Here is a 19093-nt window from a genome sequence, read left to right on the forward strand (position 1 = left end):
GAATAAAACTTGGAATTAATTAGACTGAGACCTTAGAAGTTATATATTATTTATATATGTTGTCTGGTATCTGTTTCCGGTATGCCGAAGAAAAGCAATACGTTGAATAAGGAAGGGTTTTATTTTTCATTCAAGTTTTTTTTTTCTTACCACTCCATTTTTTCTGCGTATCAATGTAGCCCGTTTTATAGAACACGCCCCGTCATGACTTACGCGAGTGTGGTGTTCGCTCACGCGGCCCGCACGCACATAGACACCCTCCAATCTCTACAATCCCGCTTTTGCAGGTTAGCCGTCGGAGCTCCGTGGTTCGTGAGGAACGTTGACCTACACGACGACCTGGACCTCGAATCTATCCAGAAATACATGAAGTCAGCGTCGGAACGGTACTTCGATAAGGCTATGCGTCATGATAATCGCCTTATCGTTGCCGCCGCTGACTACTCCCCGAATCCTGATCACGCAGGAGCCAGTCACCGTCGACGCCCTAGACACGTCCTTACGGATCCATCAGATCCAATAACCTTTGCATTAGACATCTTCAGCGCTAACACTAGGAGTAGGCTTAGGAACCCCGGTAACCGTACTCGTCGAAATCGACAAAGAGTTCGCCGTGCAACCCAACCCATGAATCAGCTCGTTGAGTTTCTCGCCGGATCTTCTCAGCGGGTCGCGATTCCAATCCGGTAGTAGATTCATTCGCGAAGCAGCTACTCTTGAGCTGTTAGGTCTCCTTCGGAGGCGCTCGGGTAGCTGTTAGCAAATCCCACCCCTCCTGGCTGAGCCTTTGCTCGCCCACCTGTCCTGGTGAAACTGGTAAGGCCTCCGGGCCACCAGTAATCCGTCAATATCATAAATATATATATATATATATATATAAAATTTCCGAGATGAAAACGTAATCAATGTTTTTTTTACAAACAGTAATTTTGTTTGTCTTATCGTATTTCAATAGCATTTGACCTCCATTAGTGATTAAAATTTAATCTTTTGAAATGACTTGTATATAATGAAGTGTAAACACAATTTACACGGGTATTCATTTTAGAGTCAGACACGTACCACAGCGAAGTATAGAAGTGAGTGTTATTTATTTGATAGAAAATCGTTTCTTAGGCGATTGATTTACCATCTTTTCTCTCTTCCTCCTATCTTTTCTCTCTCTCGCTACTATTACATCATCCAGAATTCAGATAAAACGATTTTTTATTATATTTAACTTTAACGAATTCCGGCAAAGCTATACTGAGATTTTTTTAACGACTCACCCGTTTTTTATCTTAAGCAATTACCGAGCTGTTTCTCTTCTCTCTCTCTTTCTCCTCTTTTTTCTCTCTCTCGTCACTAGATCATTCAGAGTTCAGATAAAACGATCGTCAGCATTTTTTATTAACAAAGCTATACTGAGATTTTTTTAACGACTCACCCGTTTTTTATCTTAAGCAATTACCGAGCTGTTTCTCTTCTCTCTCTCTTTCTCCTCTTTTTTCTCTCTCTCGTCACTGGATCATTCAGAGTTCAGATGAAACGATCGTCAGCATTTTTTACTAATTTAACATTAAGAAATTCCGGCAAAGCTATACTGAGATTTTTTAACGACTCACTCGCTTTTTATCTTAAGCTGTTTGTTGTTGTTGGCATTCCAGGGAAAGTTTCTGGTTCCATAAAAGTACGATAGGTGGCGCGGTGTTACAGTGCGACCGGGTTCCGCAACCATTTATACAGTTTAACAAAGACGAGTCAATTTGTTTTCAGGGAATAAACATTATGAAGCTCTTGTTGGTGTTGGCAATCTGTGTGCTGGCAATCCCCAGAAATTCTGGTGCCGTGGGCTTAGTGACTTCGCGTGACAGGTATGTACAAATTATTTACGACGCAGTCAACACTGAGGACTACGCAAAGGCTGTAACTGCAAGCGTGCATCTTAGGAGAGAGACGAGGGGGGATGTCGTCGTGAATGCAGTCACCAGACTCATTGAAGATGGCAAAAGAAATATCTTAGAGTTTGCCTACAAGCTGTGGAAGTTTGATGAGGGCCAACAGGTTGTCAAGGAGCTGTTCCCTGCTCAATTCAAACTGATCTTTTCCGGGAATCTCGTTAAAATCATCACTATTCGTGATGACCTCGCGCTAAAACTCGCTGGTGCTGCCGACGAACTAAACGACAGGGCCGCATACGGTGACGGCAGCGATAAGACAAGCGAGAACATCAGCTGGAAGTTTGTACCTATCTGGGAAGACAATAGGGTTTACTTCAAGATCTTTAACATTCGGCGTCGGCAATACTTGAAGCTAGGGGTGGATGCTGATGGTGAAAACGACCACGCTGTTTTCGGAGATAACTTTGCTGATACCCGCAGACATGAGTGGTACCTGAAGCCAGTCCAGCTTAACGGCAAATTACTGTTCTACATCTATAACCGTCAATACAATCAGGGCTTGAAGCTAAGTAGAACTGCCGACAGTGCAGGAGACCGACGTGCCTACTCGAACGCCGGCGAAGTCGATGGTCAACCAGAGCTTTTCGGCTGGTCCATCGTTTCCTTTTACTAACTGTTTTGAAAATACACTTTACACCACTGAAATTGAAAATTAAAATTGTTCGTAAAATTCTTGTGAATTTTTAAAACTGATATCAATAAAGTCACATTCCTAAGCCGTTGTTTTATTTTTGATTAATTTCAATGGAAAAGAACGGTAATTGGTGCTGGGCCGAGAGTTGTGGTTTCGATTCTCACTTTATACAGATATTCGTGTAGTAAACAAGTTTGTTTGTTCTTTGTCTGTTTTTTTTTCCTACCTGTGCTGATAGTCTTGAGAGGCTATTTCAGCTTTACCCTAGCATGTAGGTGAGCTCTCGGGGCTCAAACCGGAGGTGTTGCTAACACCGGCCCTAGCAAGAGCAGTGCTTCGCAGAATCTACCGCCGGATCGGAAACGCGACCCACCGAGAAGATCGGCCGAGAAACTCAGTGGGCTCTGTCTATGGATTAATTAATAAAGGGGATGGCCCATTTTAGGCCCAAAGCGGACAATAGATTATAGAAAAAATACTTAGTGCATTAATTTTGTCATTAATAAATATGCATTTACTTTCTTCCAAATAAGCGCCACTACAGTTTACAATAAGTAGTTTAAAAAAAGTAACTCTATTGAAAAAACAAGGATTTTTATTTTTGCGGGAAAAATATTGCCAGCTTCAAAACCTTTTACGTATAAAGTAAATATTTTGAGTATATAAATAAAACATATAAATAAATCATTTTAAGTATTATCATTAATCAATCGATTTTAATGAATTTTATGCACATAAAATAACATCGAAGACATACCCATTGGACTTTAACTTGTAACTATACTTGAGACCTTAGAACTTATATCTCAAGGTGGGTGGCGCATTTACGTTGTAGATGTATGTGGGCTCGAGTAACCACTTAGCAACACCAGGGTGGCTGTGAGCTCGTCCACCCATCTAAGCAATAAAAAAAACTTTACTAGTATTGTTATTTAAATATGTACAACTAAAACAAAAACATAAAAAATAATGTCGACTGTCCCTACGTATAATATCGAAATTGAAAAACGGTACTTTACAGGAGAGCACTTTGAAGTTAATTTTGTGTACCAAATTGTCATTTATTGGCCTATCTGCAAATAATTTCAGATATATGGGAAACTTTTACTGGCAATTAAATGTATATGTCATTTTATCCCAAATTCTTCATAGTTTTTGAGAAATGTTAGTTTCGATACTTTACTACGTTAATCAATCAGTGTGAATAATCGAAACGGCCTGTTTCGATTATTTACTTGGGAAATATTTTATCAAAATTATCGAATGTGACTCTTTCGATATTTTACGTTGTACATTTAAATTAAGAAAGTATCGGAAGTGTCACTTTCGATACAGTACGTCGAAGTATTTTATACGTTTCGACACTTGGCCTGTAAAACAATTTTAATTAAAACAAAGATAAGTTTAGTTTACTAAGGTTTAATTAAAATGAAATCAATCTATATAATTATATGAAAATGAACTGCTGTTCGTTAGTCTCGCTAAAACTCGGGAACGGATTTTTAGCGAGACTAACTAACGAACGAGAGAACGAGAACGGACCGATTTGGCTAATTTTGGTCTTGAATTATTTGTGAAGTCCAGAGAAGGTTTAAAAGGTAGATAAATTTGAAAATGCACGGAATTAAATAAAAATAGCAATTTTATTTTCCCTTTGATGTGTCCCCGTCGGACGGATTCCTTTTGTTTGTATTAAGTTTATTTTATACAAAAGCTTAGGTTTTTTATTTATCGATTGAGGTACTACGAAGTCTGCCAGGTCAGCTACTAAATCAATAAAATTCATAATTAATATTGCAATCACAGATTCACGTTTAATATGCATAATGAGATCAAATTAAACCCACTTTTATAAATCAGTTGGTTAAAAATAAAATATAGAAATTAAAAACTTCTTTGAACAAAATATGAACATTTTTCAAACTAAAAAATAAACAAAATAAAAGCTTTAAATTAACATAAAATCAAATAACATTCTTATTTGTTAGAGTAATACTAATAATTATTTAGTATTCTTATAAACGTACACATTTCTTATAATTTCTTCTTTAAATAATCATAAAAATTTAAAATACTGAACAAAGAGAAGTTTTAAAAAAATACTTCCTAAAAATTAAACATAAAGCAGGTAACATAACAGATTCAGGTAAGTTATTTAGTCTGAATCGTCAGAGTTTTCTTCAAATGTGTTCCTGCTATATTTCAAATTCTTATAATATCTATGATATTCTTTGGGTATGACTCCAGTGTTACATAAATGAATTAAATCCTTATATTTGGCTTCAGGTAATGGTAATGTTTGACTATACGATTTATTTAATTCGATATTAATTACTTGCCTTCTTCTATGACTTCTTGTTTCTATTTTGGTGTTTAAGCATGAAGGATTATCTTTTAGGTTGTATTTAAAATATAAACAATTTGGATCATCTTTACGCACACTAATTTCTTTAATACTGTTCCATTTCATATTTTCGTTGTTAATGTCTTTTTTCCACTTGCGATCATCCAATAAGGCTTTAAAATTAAAAAAGTCATCTTGAGTCATTTCCACTACATTATATGGGGTTTTATTAGTTTTACACCAACGCACTAACGCAAACCATTGATCTGGGGTGTATATCAGTTTCCCTTTAGACTCTCGCTCTATAAGAGCGTGTACGCTATCTCCTTCGTTCTGCGTGTGCCCTTGCTCTAAAAAGCGATGAGTAATATCGATTTTATATTTTTTAGCCAGATACATATATAAAGAGTACACGATCCGATTACGGTTTTGGCCCGCGCAATTATCGGACCAAAAAAGAAATTCCTTGGCACCTTGTTCTACTTTTCTTTTAACAAAATAAAGTAAACAACTGCTTACTTCATTTGCTCCCCTTTTGCCTGTGCACTCTGTCCACATATAACACGTCCCTTCCTTCTTCCCAATATCAAATAAAGTAAAATTGTACACAGAGAGCTTCCGTTTATAATAAAATAATCCGACGTCACCATGAGGACAATTCAAAATTTTCTGGAAATCAAATGTGGCACATACTGTTTCAGACGAGTTTTGAGCAATAATTTTATCATTATATTTAAATTCTCTGGCAACAGTTTTACTCTCAATATGTTTGTTATAGGCGCTAATTTGCTCTTCAGTTGGAGAGTTTTCGTTAGAAAAACTGTGGCATTTGTCACATATGTCCTTTTTTGCTACAAAAAATGATATATTCATGTTTTCATTAATAATGTCTGTATACTGGCGTAAACTTTGCGCTTTGTTATTATAAAGATGAAGATTCTCCCACTCATTATATAAGGAAAACATTTTTCTCATTGATAAGTTGTTATCTAAATAAAGCTTGCTACTATTTTTTCGGATGTAATGGGATTCAACTGGTTGAAAAGAGGCTACATGATCAGATACACTTTTAATCATATTAGAATCTATCTTAACTATATGGTTGCAATGCTTTCCTCTGTTATCTGGTAAAGTGATACCTTCCTGGTTTAATTTTTGATGAGCAGTACGTACGAATTGATCCGTAATAGACAAAGTGTTTAAGAAAGTTTTAAGGCAAACACGTCTATATTCGCAGTTTTGATTTTGGACTGGATCTGGTAAAAAATACTGAGTGGTAAACTGTCTTCTAGATATACTTTCAGTGGTAAAACGGCGCTTGTTTAACTTTTTGGTAAACTTGTTAATAAAATTCCATTGCTTAGTATGGTCAGCCAATTGCCAAAAACTTGTATGAATTTTCTGACGAGTTGTTTCATTAAAATGTTCGCGGCAGTTTAATTTACAAGTTGCTTTACAAATCGGTCCCATTTCTTTTTTATTATGTACCTTTCCATTCCTGCTAATATATTGTTGGCCAGTATTCACTGCAATTTTTCTTTTACTATCTATCCAGTTGTCTTTGCACCTTTTCCTTTTTTTGCCTGGGTTAACTTTAAAAGTAGATTTTCTTTTTTTAACTGTAGATGGAGAGTCACCTTCCAACAAGGTTATACGTGGAGACTCACATTCCGATTCAGTTATAAGTGACGCGACACTAGGTATGGCCACATTAGGAGAAACTATGTTAGTGTAAGTGTCCGACCGTAAACCACAAGTGTAAGTGACCTCTTCATGTCCAACTATAGGCGCAGGCAGCAACGATGTATGATTAGGCGAGTCAACATCTACGTAAGGAGACGGAATGGGAGTATTTTCGAAGCTATCAAGAATAACTGAGACGTCCTCATCGTCTTTGCAAATATTAATTAATTTTGTTGGCGTTTCCAACAAATTAATTTCATCGTCCATCATAATATTATCTTCTAATGCTTTCCAATCAGTTTCGCTTAGAGTGCATTCTTTGGGTAATGGTGACTCTAAAATTGTAAAAACAAAATATAGTCCATGTATCAAATAAGTTAATAAAACACAAATTGATCTGTAAAAAATGTACATAGTTCTGTTGATATGTTATAACATAAATTAACAATGCATAGAAATTGATTTTAAGAAAAAAATCTATAGAGATATATCGAATAGAAAAATGAAAAAAATATAATTCCAAATGAAATCATCGAAAGTGGTATTTTCGATAGGCTCATCGACTAATGTACCCACGTATAATAATGAATGTACCAGATTCGATTACACAAGGAAGTTTAACATCAGCGAATAATATCGAAACTGTCACTTTCGATACTCCAACAAAAATGTTAATCGACGTACAAAATCGAATTAGGGACTTTCGATAGTATACTTCGGGCAAATGACATTTACTTTAAAAAACATTGTTTTTGATGTAAACTTAATTAATCACTGAATATTGCTAAGGAAATCAGATTAAACAACAAGCAAAAAATAAACATCATGCACTCGGAATTAATAAATCTATTAATATACTTACCAGTTTTCCGTATTTGTACTTGCTGCTCAGCTATATCGTTTGTATTTAGCAGTCTTAGTATTCGTGAAGACCGTGTATTTTCTTGAATTAACTTACTCATGATGATAACAGTATAAAAACTTCTAATTTACAACAACTTAATAACTTTTAAAAGTGCATAGTACGCGGCAAGCGCCCGTTAGAAATCACATTACTTCAAAATTGCGTCTAGAGAACGCGCGGGCGCGCGGGGCGCCGCGTATAGCAACGAAAGCGGTAGTTTCGTCCTTCTCGCACGCTTCTTGTATCCGCGTATAGTACCGAAATTAAACATTCTATTCTTTACGCTGAATGATCTGTTAAGTATCAATATTATACTCATTGAAAACGTGGTTTAATATGTATTTTATAGCTTATTTTCTTTTTTGTGTGAAAACATACATAAAAAGGAATATATTAGTGCAATAAAAAAAATTTGCTAATTTTCAGTTTCGATAATGTACGTAGGGACAGTCGATGTATACTCGTAAAAAAAAATTAATATATAAATCAATTATCGGTTATTTAAAAAAATAATCGATATATGAATTTCATGTAATTATGTTTCTGTATACTGACAACACTGAATTTAATCTGACTGACTGACACTTCGCTTGCTGCTTGTGGTGTTGTGCTTGCGTACAAAATGGATGTGTTTTGATTTTTCTTCGATTTATGTTACTTTTATCAATAACGTTTCATACTACGACTAAAAAACATTGTGTGAATTGTGGTTTTACCCTGACCGAGATTTAAAACCGTGTATATGCTCTCCTTTGCTATTTTTAGATGATACTAATTGTGTATGAAGATGAAGAAAATATAGATATTTAAAGAATTAAGTGTGTTTTTATACCCTATTGGATAAAAATACATTAGAAACATCTTAAACATTAAGAAAAGAAAAGTTCTTGAAGTATCTCACAATCCGACACTTATTTACATAGGAAATTAACCTCAAAACGAGTTTTTATTTTTATTAATTTTTTTATAATAGTGGCGTCAATTTCAATATATTTTTTAGATATCCAATACATTTAAGAATTTGAATCAGTACATTTTTATAGTAATATTTGATGTCCATCTTGGGCCTAGCACACTATGGAGAGTGGGCAATCCCCTTTAAATTAATAAAATAGTAAATTTACTCGCCGAGCCCTTCGTCGCGAGCGACGGGTTCGGCGAGGACGGTGACCGGTGCTTGAGGTACCTAAAAGCACCGTTAATGGATCGGGAGGATCCGTAATGACGTATCTTTGTCTGGGTCTTTAATATTTAAATTTGTATTCATTTGAACGTATATACTTAAGTATCTATAAGACTTTTTGGTTCGCATAGAACACGTAATCTTAGTTTAGGGCCAGATGATGATTTGTCTTCAATAATTTATTTTCTAAATTAATACAGACACAATAATGCGATGTGATTTTGACAATATGACACTTATCTACTAAGTCGATTGACGAGCTGTAGACAATTGGGAAGCTTCTTTCTTATTTTGTATGGCTCTAGAAGGGTAGGGGAAGTCCTGGGTCACCCAGTTTGAAACTACTGGATCCAAAAGACATTCTAAATTGTAAATATTGACATCGTAGACATTGTAAACCAAATGGTCGAAGCATTGCGTTAAATAGTTAATTAGTTACATAAAACTTTTACATTAAAACTATTAATTTACAATAAATAATACATTTTTTACTGGTGGTAGGACCTCTTGTGAGTCCGCGCGGGTGGGTACCACCACCCTGCCTATTTCTACCGTGAAGCAGTAATGCGTTTCGGTTTGAAGGGTGGGGCAGCCGTTGTAACTATACTTGAGACCTTAGAACTTGTATCTCAAGGTGGGTGGCGCATTTACGTAGTGGATGTCTATGGGCTCCAGTAACCACTTAACACCAGGTGGGCTGTGAGCTCGTCCACCCATCTAAGCAATAAAAAAAAAATACATAAAAATATATATAGATAAGGATTTTTTTTAATTTATCTTTCATGTATGTGAAATCAATTTAGTCATTTAATCTAAGACCGTAATGACTTTAATGCGTATTACATCGTGCCTGTTTACTATGCGAAAAAAAATGAGGCTTGAAGGTGGATAAGCCATTTTAAAATGCATTCACGTGGTGCTGCCTATGAGAAGTCGTCGTGGCCTAAAGGATAAAACGTCCGGTGCATTCGTATGCAGCGATGCACCGGTGTTCGAATCCCGCAGGCGGGTACCAATTTTTCTAATGAAATACGTACTCAACAAATGTTCACGATTGACTTCCACGGTGAAGGAATAACATCGTGTAATAAAAATGAAACCCGCAAAATTATAATTTGCGTAATCACTGGTGGTAGGACCTCTTGGGAGTCCGCACGGGTAGGTACCACCATACCGCCTGTTTCCGCCGTGAAGCAGTAATGCGTTTCGGTTAGAAGGGTGGGGTAGCCGTTGTAACTATACTGAAACCTCAGAACTTATATCTCAAGGTGGATGGCGCGCTTACGTTGTAGATGTTTATGGGCTCCAGTAACCACTTAACATCAGGTGGGCTGTGAGCTGGTCCATCCATCTAAGCAATAAAAAAAAAAGAGATTTAGTAACCACTTAATACCTAATCACCCGAGTGAGATTAAATATACTCACCTACGCAATAAAAAAACAATATAATGATGCTCCCTGCAGATCCAACCACGGTTCTGTCTTGTTATTCCCTTCCCACAAAACCAATTTCTATTCTCACTCCTTTACAAAATGTATAAAATTTACCACACCTAATGTTAGACAAGTTGACACTAATATTATTGTAAGTGGAGAGACACTGGAGCTTGTGGATTCGACAGTTTTTCTTGGTATAACAGTTGATTCCAAGCTGCAGTGGGGTCCTCACATATGCAAGTTAGCGAGTAGGCTTAGTTCTGCAGCGTTTGCGGTAAAAAAAATACGAATGTATATTAATGAAGATACGGCACGCCTGGTTTATTTTAGTTATTTTCATAGTGTTATGTCCTATGGCATTTTGCTATGGGGCAATGCTGCCGATGTCGAAACGATTTTCATCCTGCAGAAGAGGGCTATTCGTGCTATTTATAATATGCACCCGAGGGAATCCTTGAGGGACAAGTTTAAGGAAATCAAAATTCTAACTTTAGCGTCCCAATACATTTTTGAAAATTTATTGTACGTGCGTAAAAACATTGAAGAATTCTCCAGAGTCTGCGATTTGCACAATGTGAACACTAGGAACAAACATAGGCTTGCGTTGCCGGCGGCTCGAATTAAGAAAATAAGCAACTCTTTTAGGGGGCTGGGTGTACAGCTTTTCAACAAGATCCCACTAAACGTTCAACTACTACCTGTTCATAGATTTAAGAAAACTGTTAAGGAACGTTTGTGCAACAAGGCATATTATAAAGTTAAGGATTATTTACTAGATGGCACTACGTGGGAATGAGGCGCTCGCTCCTGGCCTTTTCATTTTTCATTATTATTATAATTTTTTTAATTGTATTTTTTTGACTTGTTTTTTCTTTTATTGTGAATATTTCTATTTATTTAAAAAAAAGAAAATATTTGAGAATAAACAAAAAAAAAAGCCCACTGAGTTTGTTTCGCCGGTTCTTCTCAGGACTGTGGCTTTTTTTGGAACCGGTGGTAGAGTTAACATTGTTATTTGTATTTTGACATTCAACAAGTGTGTCATACTGACATCCAAGTTGAAATAAATGATTTTGAATTTGAATTTACTGTGCACGCGGCCAGACCGTGGAATTCGTTGCCGGCTGATATCCGAGTTTGTAAGTCTGTTTTGTTTTTAAATACAAGGTCAAAAAATGTTATCTCTCATCAACCGAATGATCATTGTTCTATACTCTTCGTATACACTGTGTTACTTATAATATTTTGTATTCAAATAAGTAGTAGTAATTAACAATATTTGCTATGTGTATGTGCATAACTATAATTCTCATATTGTATTTGTTGTAAATAAGCAGTGCCTTTGTACATAATTTTCCTATTACTCTGTACTGTGTCTTCTTTTTAGTGTGTACCTTTATGGGTGGGCCCTAAAATTCCTTGGGCCCGCGGTCTGCTCTCAACACCTGCAGATCGTTGAGGCTCACATACCCCGCGCGCCCCTAGGCGCGGGGACCTCATAGTAGGTTAGGCCCCCGGCCCTGAAAAAAAAAAGCCTCACACGATGACGGATTAGAGACCGTCAGCGTAACAATAACAATACGTCTCGGTTGGTTGACTATTCGAAGTTCACCTAGCGACTTACTTATCCGATGAAATGATTCGCTGAGTCAAAACTTTCTGAGATAGCTTCCTATCTTTACTTGATTGTTTTTTCCCGAGATCTATAACTGTATTTTTAAAGCATAGATAGATGGAAGAGCTCCCAGCCCACCTGGTGTTAAGTGCTTACTGGAGCCCTTAGATATCTACAACGTAAATGCCACCACTCACCTCGAGATATGAGTTCTAAGCTCTCAGTATAGTTAAAACAGCTGCCTCATCCTTCAAACCGAAACGCATTACTGCTTCTCGGCAGAAATAGGCAGGGTAGTGGTACCTACCCGTGCGGACTCACAAGAGTTCTTTTTATATTTTTTATTGCTTAGATGGGTGGACGAGCTCACAGCCCACCTGATGTTAAGTGGTTACTGGTGCCCATAGACATCCACAACGTAAATGCGGCACCCACCTTGAGATATAAGTTCTAAGGTCTCAAGTTTAGTTACAACGGCTGCCCCACCTTTCAAACCGAAACGCATTACTGCTTCTCGGCAGAAATAGGCAGGGTAGTGGTACCTACCCGTGCGGACTCACAAGAGTTCTTTTTATATTTTTTATTGCTTAGATGGGTGGACGAGCTCACAGCCCACCTGATGTTAAGTGGTTACTGGAGCCCATAGACATCCACAACGTAAATGCGGCACCCACCTTGAGATATAAGTTCTAAGGTCTCAAGTTTAGTTACAACGGCTGCCCCACCCTTCAAACCGAAACGAATTACTGCTTCACGGCAGAAATAGGCAGGGTACCCACCCGCACGGACTCACGAGAGGTCCTACCACCAGTAATAGTATATATATAAAAATGAAATGCGTTAGTCTCGCTAAAACTCGAGAACGGCTGGACCGATTTGAATTTTGGCCTCGAATTATTTGTGGAAGTCCCGAGAAGGTTTGAAAGGTAGATAAATATGAAAATTCTCGGAATTAAATAAAAATAACAATTTTGTTTTCCTTTTGATGTGTCCTCCGTCGGGCGGATTCCTTTTGTTTGCTTTAAGTTTACTTTATACAAAAGTTTAAGTCTTTTATTTATCGACTGAGGCACTACGAAGTCTGCCGGGTCAGTTAGTAATTAATACAAAGTTTCATCATTGAACGACAACATTAAGACGCTCCCTAAAAAAACACATGTTACATTATATTATTTAAAGTATCCGTTTACGTTATCTGGTATATTAAGTTGTATGATAAATTAAAAATTTGAACAGTAATTAAATGACAAGATCATAGCGGAATGTTACATTAATTATGTAAGAACAGAAAAAAAATTAAACAAAACATGCAGATAAGCCCAAATCGTGTCTATTCATTGAATATAGAATTTTAACTCGCGGAATCACTTTCGGAAATATGTTTTTTAAGTAGTAAATAAAATTTTCAGAGCGTGGTTAGAACTAAACTTTGTCAAAGAAATGTATGTTTTTAGATTATTCAAAATAACAACTTCGTCAAATTCTTGGCAATGCTTTAGTAAAACGCACATATTATTTTCGATACGCGTTTCTGATACTAAAATTTTTAACAATTCGATTTGCTGTTTTCTCATAAAACGAATGGGAATAATCTTGTTTTTCATGGGTTTTTTTTTTGAATATTCAGCAGCTTACTGAAATTAAATGGTCCAAAGCTGTCTTCGGGGACGATTTCCAGGTGCATGAATTAAAGGTTTAATTTAGGTTAGGTTATCTTGAAAATTTTAGCAACGCAATCTTGTGTTGTGTTTCCAATAGTCAATTTGTATCTTTACAGCGTTACAGTGTAACACATGTTTTTTATTGTCAGTAATTTTTATTTCCGACTAGCTGAGTCCCACGATGTAACCCGTGGTTACTGTCGTACCGCGGGTGAGGCCGCGAGACGAACCTAGTCTAAAAAAAGTAGCTTAAGTTACTCCTTATATCATCAGCTACCTATCAGTGGCTTTTGGTCGTGGGGATACTCACGTCCATTAACTCGGCCCCTGAAAGAATAGAGTCACCTTCTCTATTCTTCACTTGGGCAACTCCTGTCTGACGCGTCCATGTCGCGGGAGTGGGCATCTTACATTCTAGTAGGCCGGAATGTTTAGATGGCGAAGTTCAGCAGGGACCCGGTACTGTGGGGTATAACGCAGAACCCTTGCCCAGGGTTACGGGTGAAGACCTCAACGGTGGGGAAGGCGGAGACAACAATTGTCGGTACGGACTAACCAGCGGAAGAGGCAAGCCACAGGGGCGTAAAACCTGGAACCTGGTGGAGGGCAGCGGTAGCCATCAGTACCAAAGTGAAACGAAAGAACCATATGTTCTAAACCGATTCACTCTTGGATTACTATAGTCACTGAGGCTATAGTACCGCGATGTAGAAAGTAATGGGAACCTACTACATTATTAATCCCATGAGAGCTGTAATGACGAGTAAAACAAAGAATGTAAGACCGCCTAGCGATCCGCGTAGCAACCGGCGCCCTTGTTTTTCCGGGGCTAAGGGTGTGAAGTGGATTACCGGCCATCGGGATGCAGGCAACCAGGCATCCTATGGAAAACATGCTACTGGAAGAAAGAGTTACAACTTAAGAAAGAATCATCGCATAGGTACACGGAATGTTCGAGGGCTACTTAAAGATGGTAAGCTCCATATTCTGGAAAAAGAACTCGAGCGATGTAGCATCACCATCGCAGGAATCAGTGAGACACATTGGAAAGATAGCGGTCATTTTGACTTAGAAAAATACACTATCTATTTCTCCGGCAACGATAAGAGTAGCTTTTCAGGAGTGGCTATTGCAATTCCTAAATTGTGGAAACACTCAGTGGTTGGCTACCATCCTGTTAATGATAGAATTATTTCAATTAAACTCAGCGCATCACCAACCCCACTTAACATAATTCAAATCTATGCACCTACCAGTTCTGCCAAGGATGAGGAAGTAGAAGACTTCTATTGCCAACTTGAGTCTTCTTTGGCTAAGATACCTAAAAGAGAGCTATTACTCATTATTGGTGATTTTAACGCCAAAGTAGGAAATACTACTATGGATTCGGGCATTCGGAACATTGTTGGGAACTATGGCCACGGTGTTCGCAATATTAGAGGTGAGCGCCTTATAGAGTTTGCTGCAGACAACAACATGGCCATAGTGAATACGATGTTCAAACACCATCTTAGGCGCCTATATACTTGGACTTCCCCTGACAGCAAGCATCGAAACCAGATAGACTACATATTAGTGAGGTCTAGATGTAGAAGTTCGATAACTAACACGCATACTCTACCCGGTGCTGATTGTCATTCCCATCACCAACTGCTCATCGGAAATCTGCGGCTAAAACTACAAAGACCGAAGAATATTAGACCAATTAGAAGAATGCAGATTAAGGATCCAGACTCACTAGCGACTTCGATAGAGAGCAGACATATTGCATGGAAGGCAGGTGCTAGAGAATGTGACTCTAACTTTTTGTGGGTTACGGCAAAATCATATATCGAAGAAGCTGTTGCAGAATCACAGCCAAAAAACGTCCTAGTAAAACGACAGCATTGGATGACTGAAGATACCTGGCGCCTGGTTGAGGAGCGCCGAAATCTTAAAGCCAATGGTGCTAGCATTGCGACACTGAATTCCAAGTCAGTCATAATACAAGCTGCTTGCCGACGTGACCGCAATGGACACCTGGGTAAGATATGTAATGAGCTGGAAATGTATTCTGATAAATACCAAATCAAGGATCTCCATGACAGAGTGCGATACATAACGCGCCAATTTAAACCCAAAACGTGGGCTATTGAAGACTGCTTTGGGACAACAGTAACGGAAATAAAGGATATCGTGAATGTGTGGAAGGAATATTGCAAATCCCTATTTGCCAGGAATTTGCCACCGAACATCACATGTTGTTCTTTTAGCACCTGTGACCGAGAGTCCGACGTCATGCGGGACGAAATACGAGCGGCGATTAAACATCTCAAATCTAATAAAGCCATAGGTTATGATGAAATCCCAATCGAAGTCTTCAAAGCGATGGGGGAACCTGGAGTTGAGGTCTTATATACCATCTGCAGTAAAATATGGGAGACCGGCATATAGCCCGAAGACTGGTTGAAATCCATTTTCATCCCACTGCACAAAAAAGGGTCCACGAAGAAGTGCAACAATTACCGACTCATATCTTTAATATCACATGCAAGTAAGGCGATGCTTCACATAATCAACACAAGACTGTCGGCCTATCTCTCAAGGGAAGGTGTTTCCAATCTTTCTCTATGGAGCCGAAACCTGGTCTCTGAGATTGCAGGATCGCCGTAAAATCGATGCCCTGGAGATGTGGTGCTGGAGACGCCTCCTAAAGATCCCATGGATGGCTTTCCGCACCAATGCATCCATCCTCAAAGAACTCGGTATCAAAGACCGACTTTCGTCAACAGTGCAACTGAGGGTTTTAAAATTCTTTGGTCACATCTCCAGAAAAGAGCACTCGATGGAGAGACTGGTAGTCCAGGGCCGGGTGGAAGGCAGAAGATCACGCGGCCGCTCACCGACCCGCTGGACTGACCTAATAAAGAAGTCAACTGAGTCCACTATGGCCGAATGTACTCGTAACGCTTCGAACTGCCAGACCTGGAAGCACATTGCCTGGAGGGCGGTTGTCGGGAGCATGGGCGACCTTTTTTTTTCTTTTTTTTTTTTCGGGTAGAGGGCCGAACCTCCTACGAGGTCCCCGCGCAAAAGGGGCGCGCGGGGTATGTGAGACTCTACGATCTGCATGGTGTTATGAGCAGACCGCGGGACCAAGGATTTTAGGGCCCACCCACTAAACGACTCCCCTGCACTCTTACACCCGACGTCCGATCCCCTCCGAGGTCAGAACCCGGATGAGGTAGGGGGGTTACCGCGGTCAACACAACAACCAGACGGCGCGGCTCACCCCAAGGACGCCCAGCCGACGAAGCCTTCGAGGCGAATCGAAGGCTCTGAAACGTCAGCCGTCTCGGTACGGCAGCCCATCGGGCCGCCCAGACGGTGCCGCTGGTGTCCCGGAATACCCCGCTGGACCAGAACCAGCCTGCCGGGTCGGGACGCGATACACCGTCGACCGGTCGCTCTATTTACTCCATGGCAGCGCGCTAGAGTGCTGGTAGCGCGCCGCGCGGCCTCACCCCCTCAGGTCGCCCCTTGACCTTCACCGGGGGGAGTTCGCCTCTTACAGGGGCCGAAGTCGGACAAAAGCCCTTCTGCGGCCCCCGGCTCGGCGGCGACGGATAGGTGCGGAGAGGGATGAGCTCTCCCTCTCTCGTTCCGCCGCCTCCTTCTGCGAGATGGTGCACTCGCAGAAGTCGAGCATCGCCTTCCAGGACTCATCGCTGCCGAGCATCGTAGCCACGACAGTCGGCAGCGACAAGTCCGGTCCTATTTGCGAGACAAGGACACGGCGTTGCTCCACCCATGCGGGGCAATATGCGAGCGTATGCTCGACCGTGTCCTCGTCGCAGTCACAGTGGTGACACTCCATCGTCGGTTCCCTCCGGGCAACGCGATGCAGGTACCGGCCGAAACACCCATGGCCGGTAAGCATTTGCGTCAACCGGAAGGTGAGACGCCCTTGGTCACGGTTCGCCCATTTCGCGAGGACCGGGCGCACCGCCTCGACGGTCCGGAGACCGGCCGACGGGTCCGCCAAGCGGCGAGACCACGCCTCCAACACAGACCGCCGAGATTGGAGCCTCCGCGCTCTAATTGCTCCTTCTCCGGGACGTGGTTCCCCCCTGTCGCGAAGGTCACAACGCCACGCATAATCGGCAGCGAGCGCCTCCGCCTCCAGGTCCCAGGGAGGCGTCCCGGCGAGAACGCACGCCGCCTCGAAGGAGACGGTGCGGTATCCACGAATCGCCCTGACTGCGATTGCACGCTGCGGGCGTCGCAGCGCCACGACGTTTCTGCGAGTCAAGGCGCGGCACCACACGGGGGCTCCGTATAGTGCAATAGACCGCACCACCCCCACGTAGAAGCGGCGCACCACCGTGTCAGGCCCTCCGACGTTTGGCAAGAGCCGACTCAGCGATCCAGCCATCGCCATCAGTCGGGGGCCCAACTTCTCGAAATGAGCGCGGAAGTTCCAACGACCGTCCAATTCGAGACCGAGGTACCGTAACCCAGTCACCCCGACCTCGACGCGGACGCCTCCAATCACCAGGTGGGCCCCGGGTGGCGGCTCTCTCCCAGCCCTGTGAAACAGCAGGGCCTGGGATTTCTCGAGGGCCACGTCGAGGCCCAGCCTTCGGATCTTACCGACGACGAATGCCACCCCTGCGCAGGCAAGACGAGCAGACTCTTGGTAGTTCCTCCCCCGGGCCACGACCAACGTGTCATCCGCGTAACACACAACGCTTAGGCCCGGGAGAGGGCCGTGCAGGGCGCTCCTCAGAGCCCAGTCGTAACCGATATTCCACAGGAGAGGGCCAAGGACCGACCCCTGTGGAACACCGCGCTCGACCGGAAAGCGGAGCACCGCACCACCGTGTCCGGTGCACACGACCGATCTGTCCTCGAGATAGGACCCGATCAGTCGGCGGAGGTACGCGGGGACGCCATGATATTCGAGCGCCCCCGCGATCACTGACCAGGGCAAGGTGTTAAAAGCGTTGGCGATATCCAGGGACACCGCCAAGGCCACCCCACCCCGGGCGACAGCTTCGTCAGAGAGGGCACGCACGCGCATAATCGCGTCGATAGTAGAGCGGCCCTCTCTGAAGCCATACTGTTCCTCCGACAGATCGGGACCCGTCCCGGTCAGGTGCCGGACGATGCGGGCGGCGATAACTCGCTCCAACAATTTTCCCGCCTCGTCCAGCAACACGATGGGGCGGTACCCCGCAGGTGAGTCTGCGGGGCGCCCCTCCTTCCTCAGAAGGACGAGTCTGCCCGTCTTCCACTGCTTAGGAAACCGTCCCGACTCGAAGCAGGCTTCAAAGAGCCGCACGAGCCGGTCCCCAAGGGCACCGAAGGCCAAATCCCAGACCCGGCCGTGAACACCGTCAGGGCCGGGGGCCGCGTCTTTTCTCCGCATCCTCAACACGGCCGCATGAATCTCTTCCTCCAAAATGCTCGGAGGGACCACCTCAGCAATACCGCTCACGTCACTGCGAGGCGGCGCGCCCATGGAGGGAGGCTCAAAGTCCCTCTCCATCTGCGGGAACAGCCCGGAGACAATCTCCCGCAGCTGCTGAGGCTGGAGACGCTCCGTCACTGGGAGCGCCCACGGCCGCAATTTCTTGCGGACCGTTTGGTACGGGCGCCCCCAGGGATCCTGATCGAGCATCTCCAGGAGCGTCTGCATGCCCTGAGATTT

The 19093-nt window shown here is 41.8% G+C and overlaps 2 protein-coding genes across 3 annotated transcripts in view; both read left to right on the forward strand.

Annotated features, from left to right (window-relative positions):
• LOC101744064 (inactive dipeptidyl peptidase 10) overlaps positions 1–19093 on the forward strand; it is a 298205-nt gene that overhangs the window by 206069 nt on the left and 73043 nt on the right. The window lies entirely within an intron of this gene.
• On the forward strand, positions 994–2656 carry LOC110386134 (microvitellogenin). Its single transcript, XM_021351541.3, has 2 exons — positions 994–1079; positions 1756–2656. Exon 2 carries the CDS (start codon positions 1768–1770, stop codon positions 2551–2553), a length of 786 nt encoding a protein of 261 aa, XP_021207216.1. The 5' UTR covers positions 994–1079; positions 1756–1767; the 3' UTR covers positions 2554–2656.

Source organism: Bombyx mori, chromosome 20, assembly GCF_030269925.1.
Source record: "Bombyx mori chromosome 20, ASM3026992v2".
In the NCBI taxonomy this organism is placed as follows: Eukaryota; Metazoa; Arthropoda; class Insecta; order Lepidoptera; family Bombycidae; genus Bombyx; species Bombyx mori.

What these genes read in the sequence shown, in the direction of transcription:
- LOC110386134 (XM_021351541.3), top strand. Translation starts at nt 1,768, where the DNA reads ATGAAGCTCTTGTTGGTGTTGGCAATCTGTGTGCTGGCAATCCCCAGA.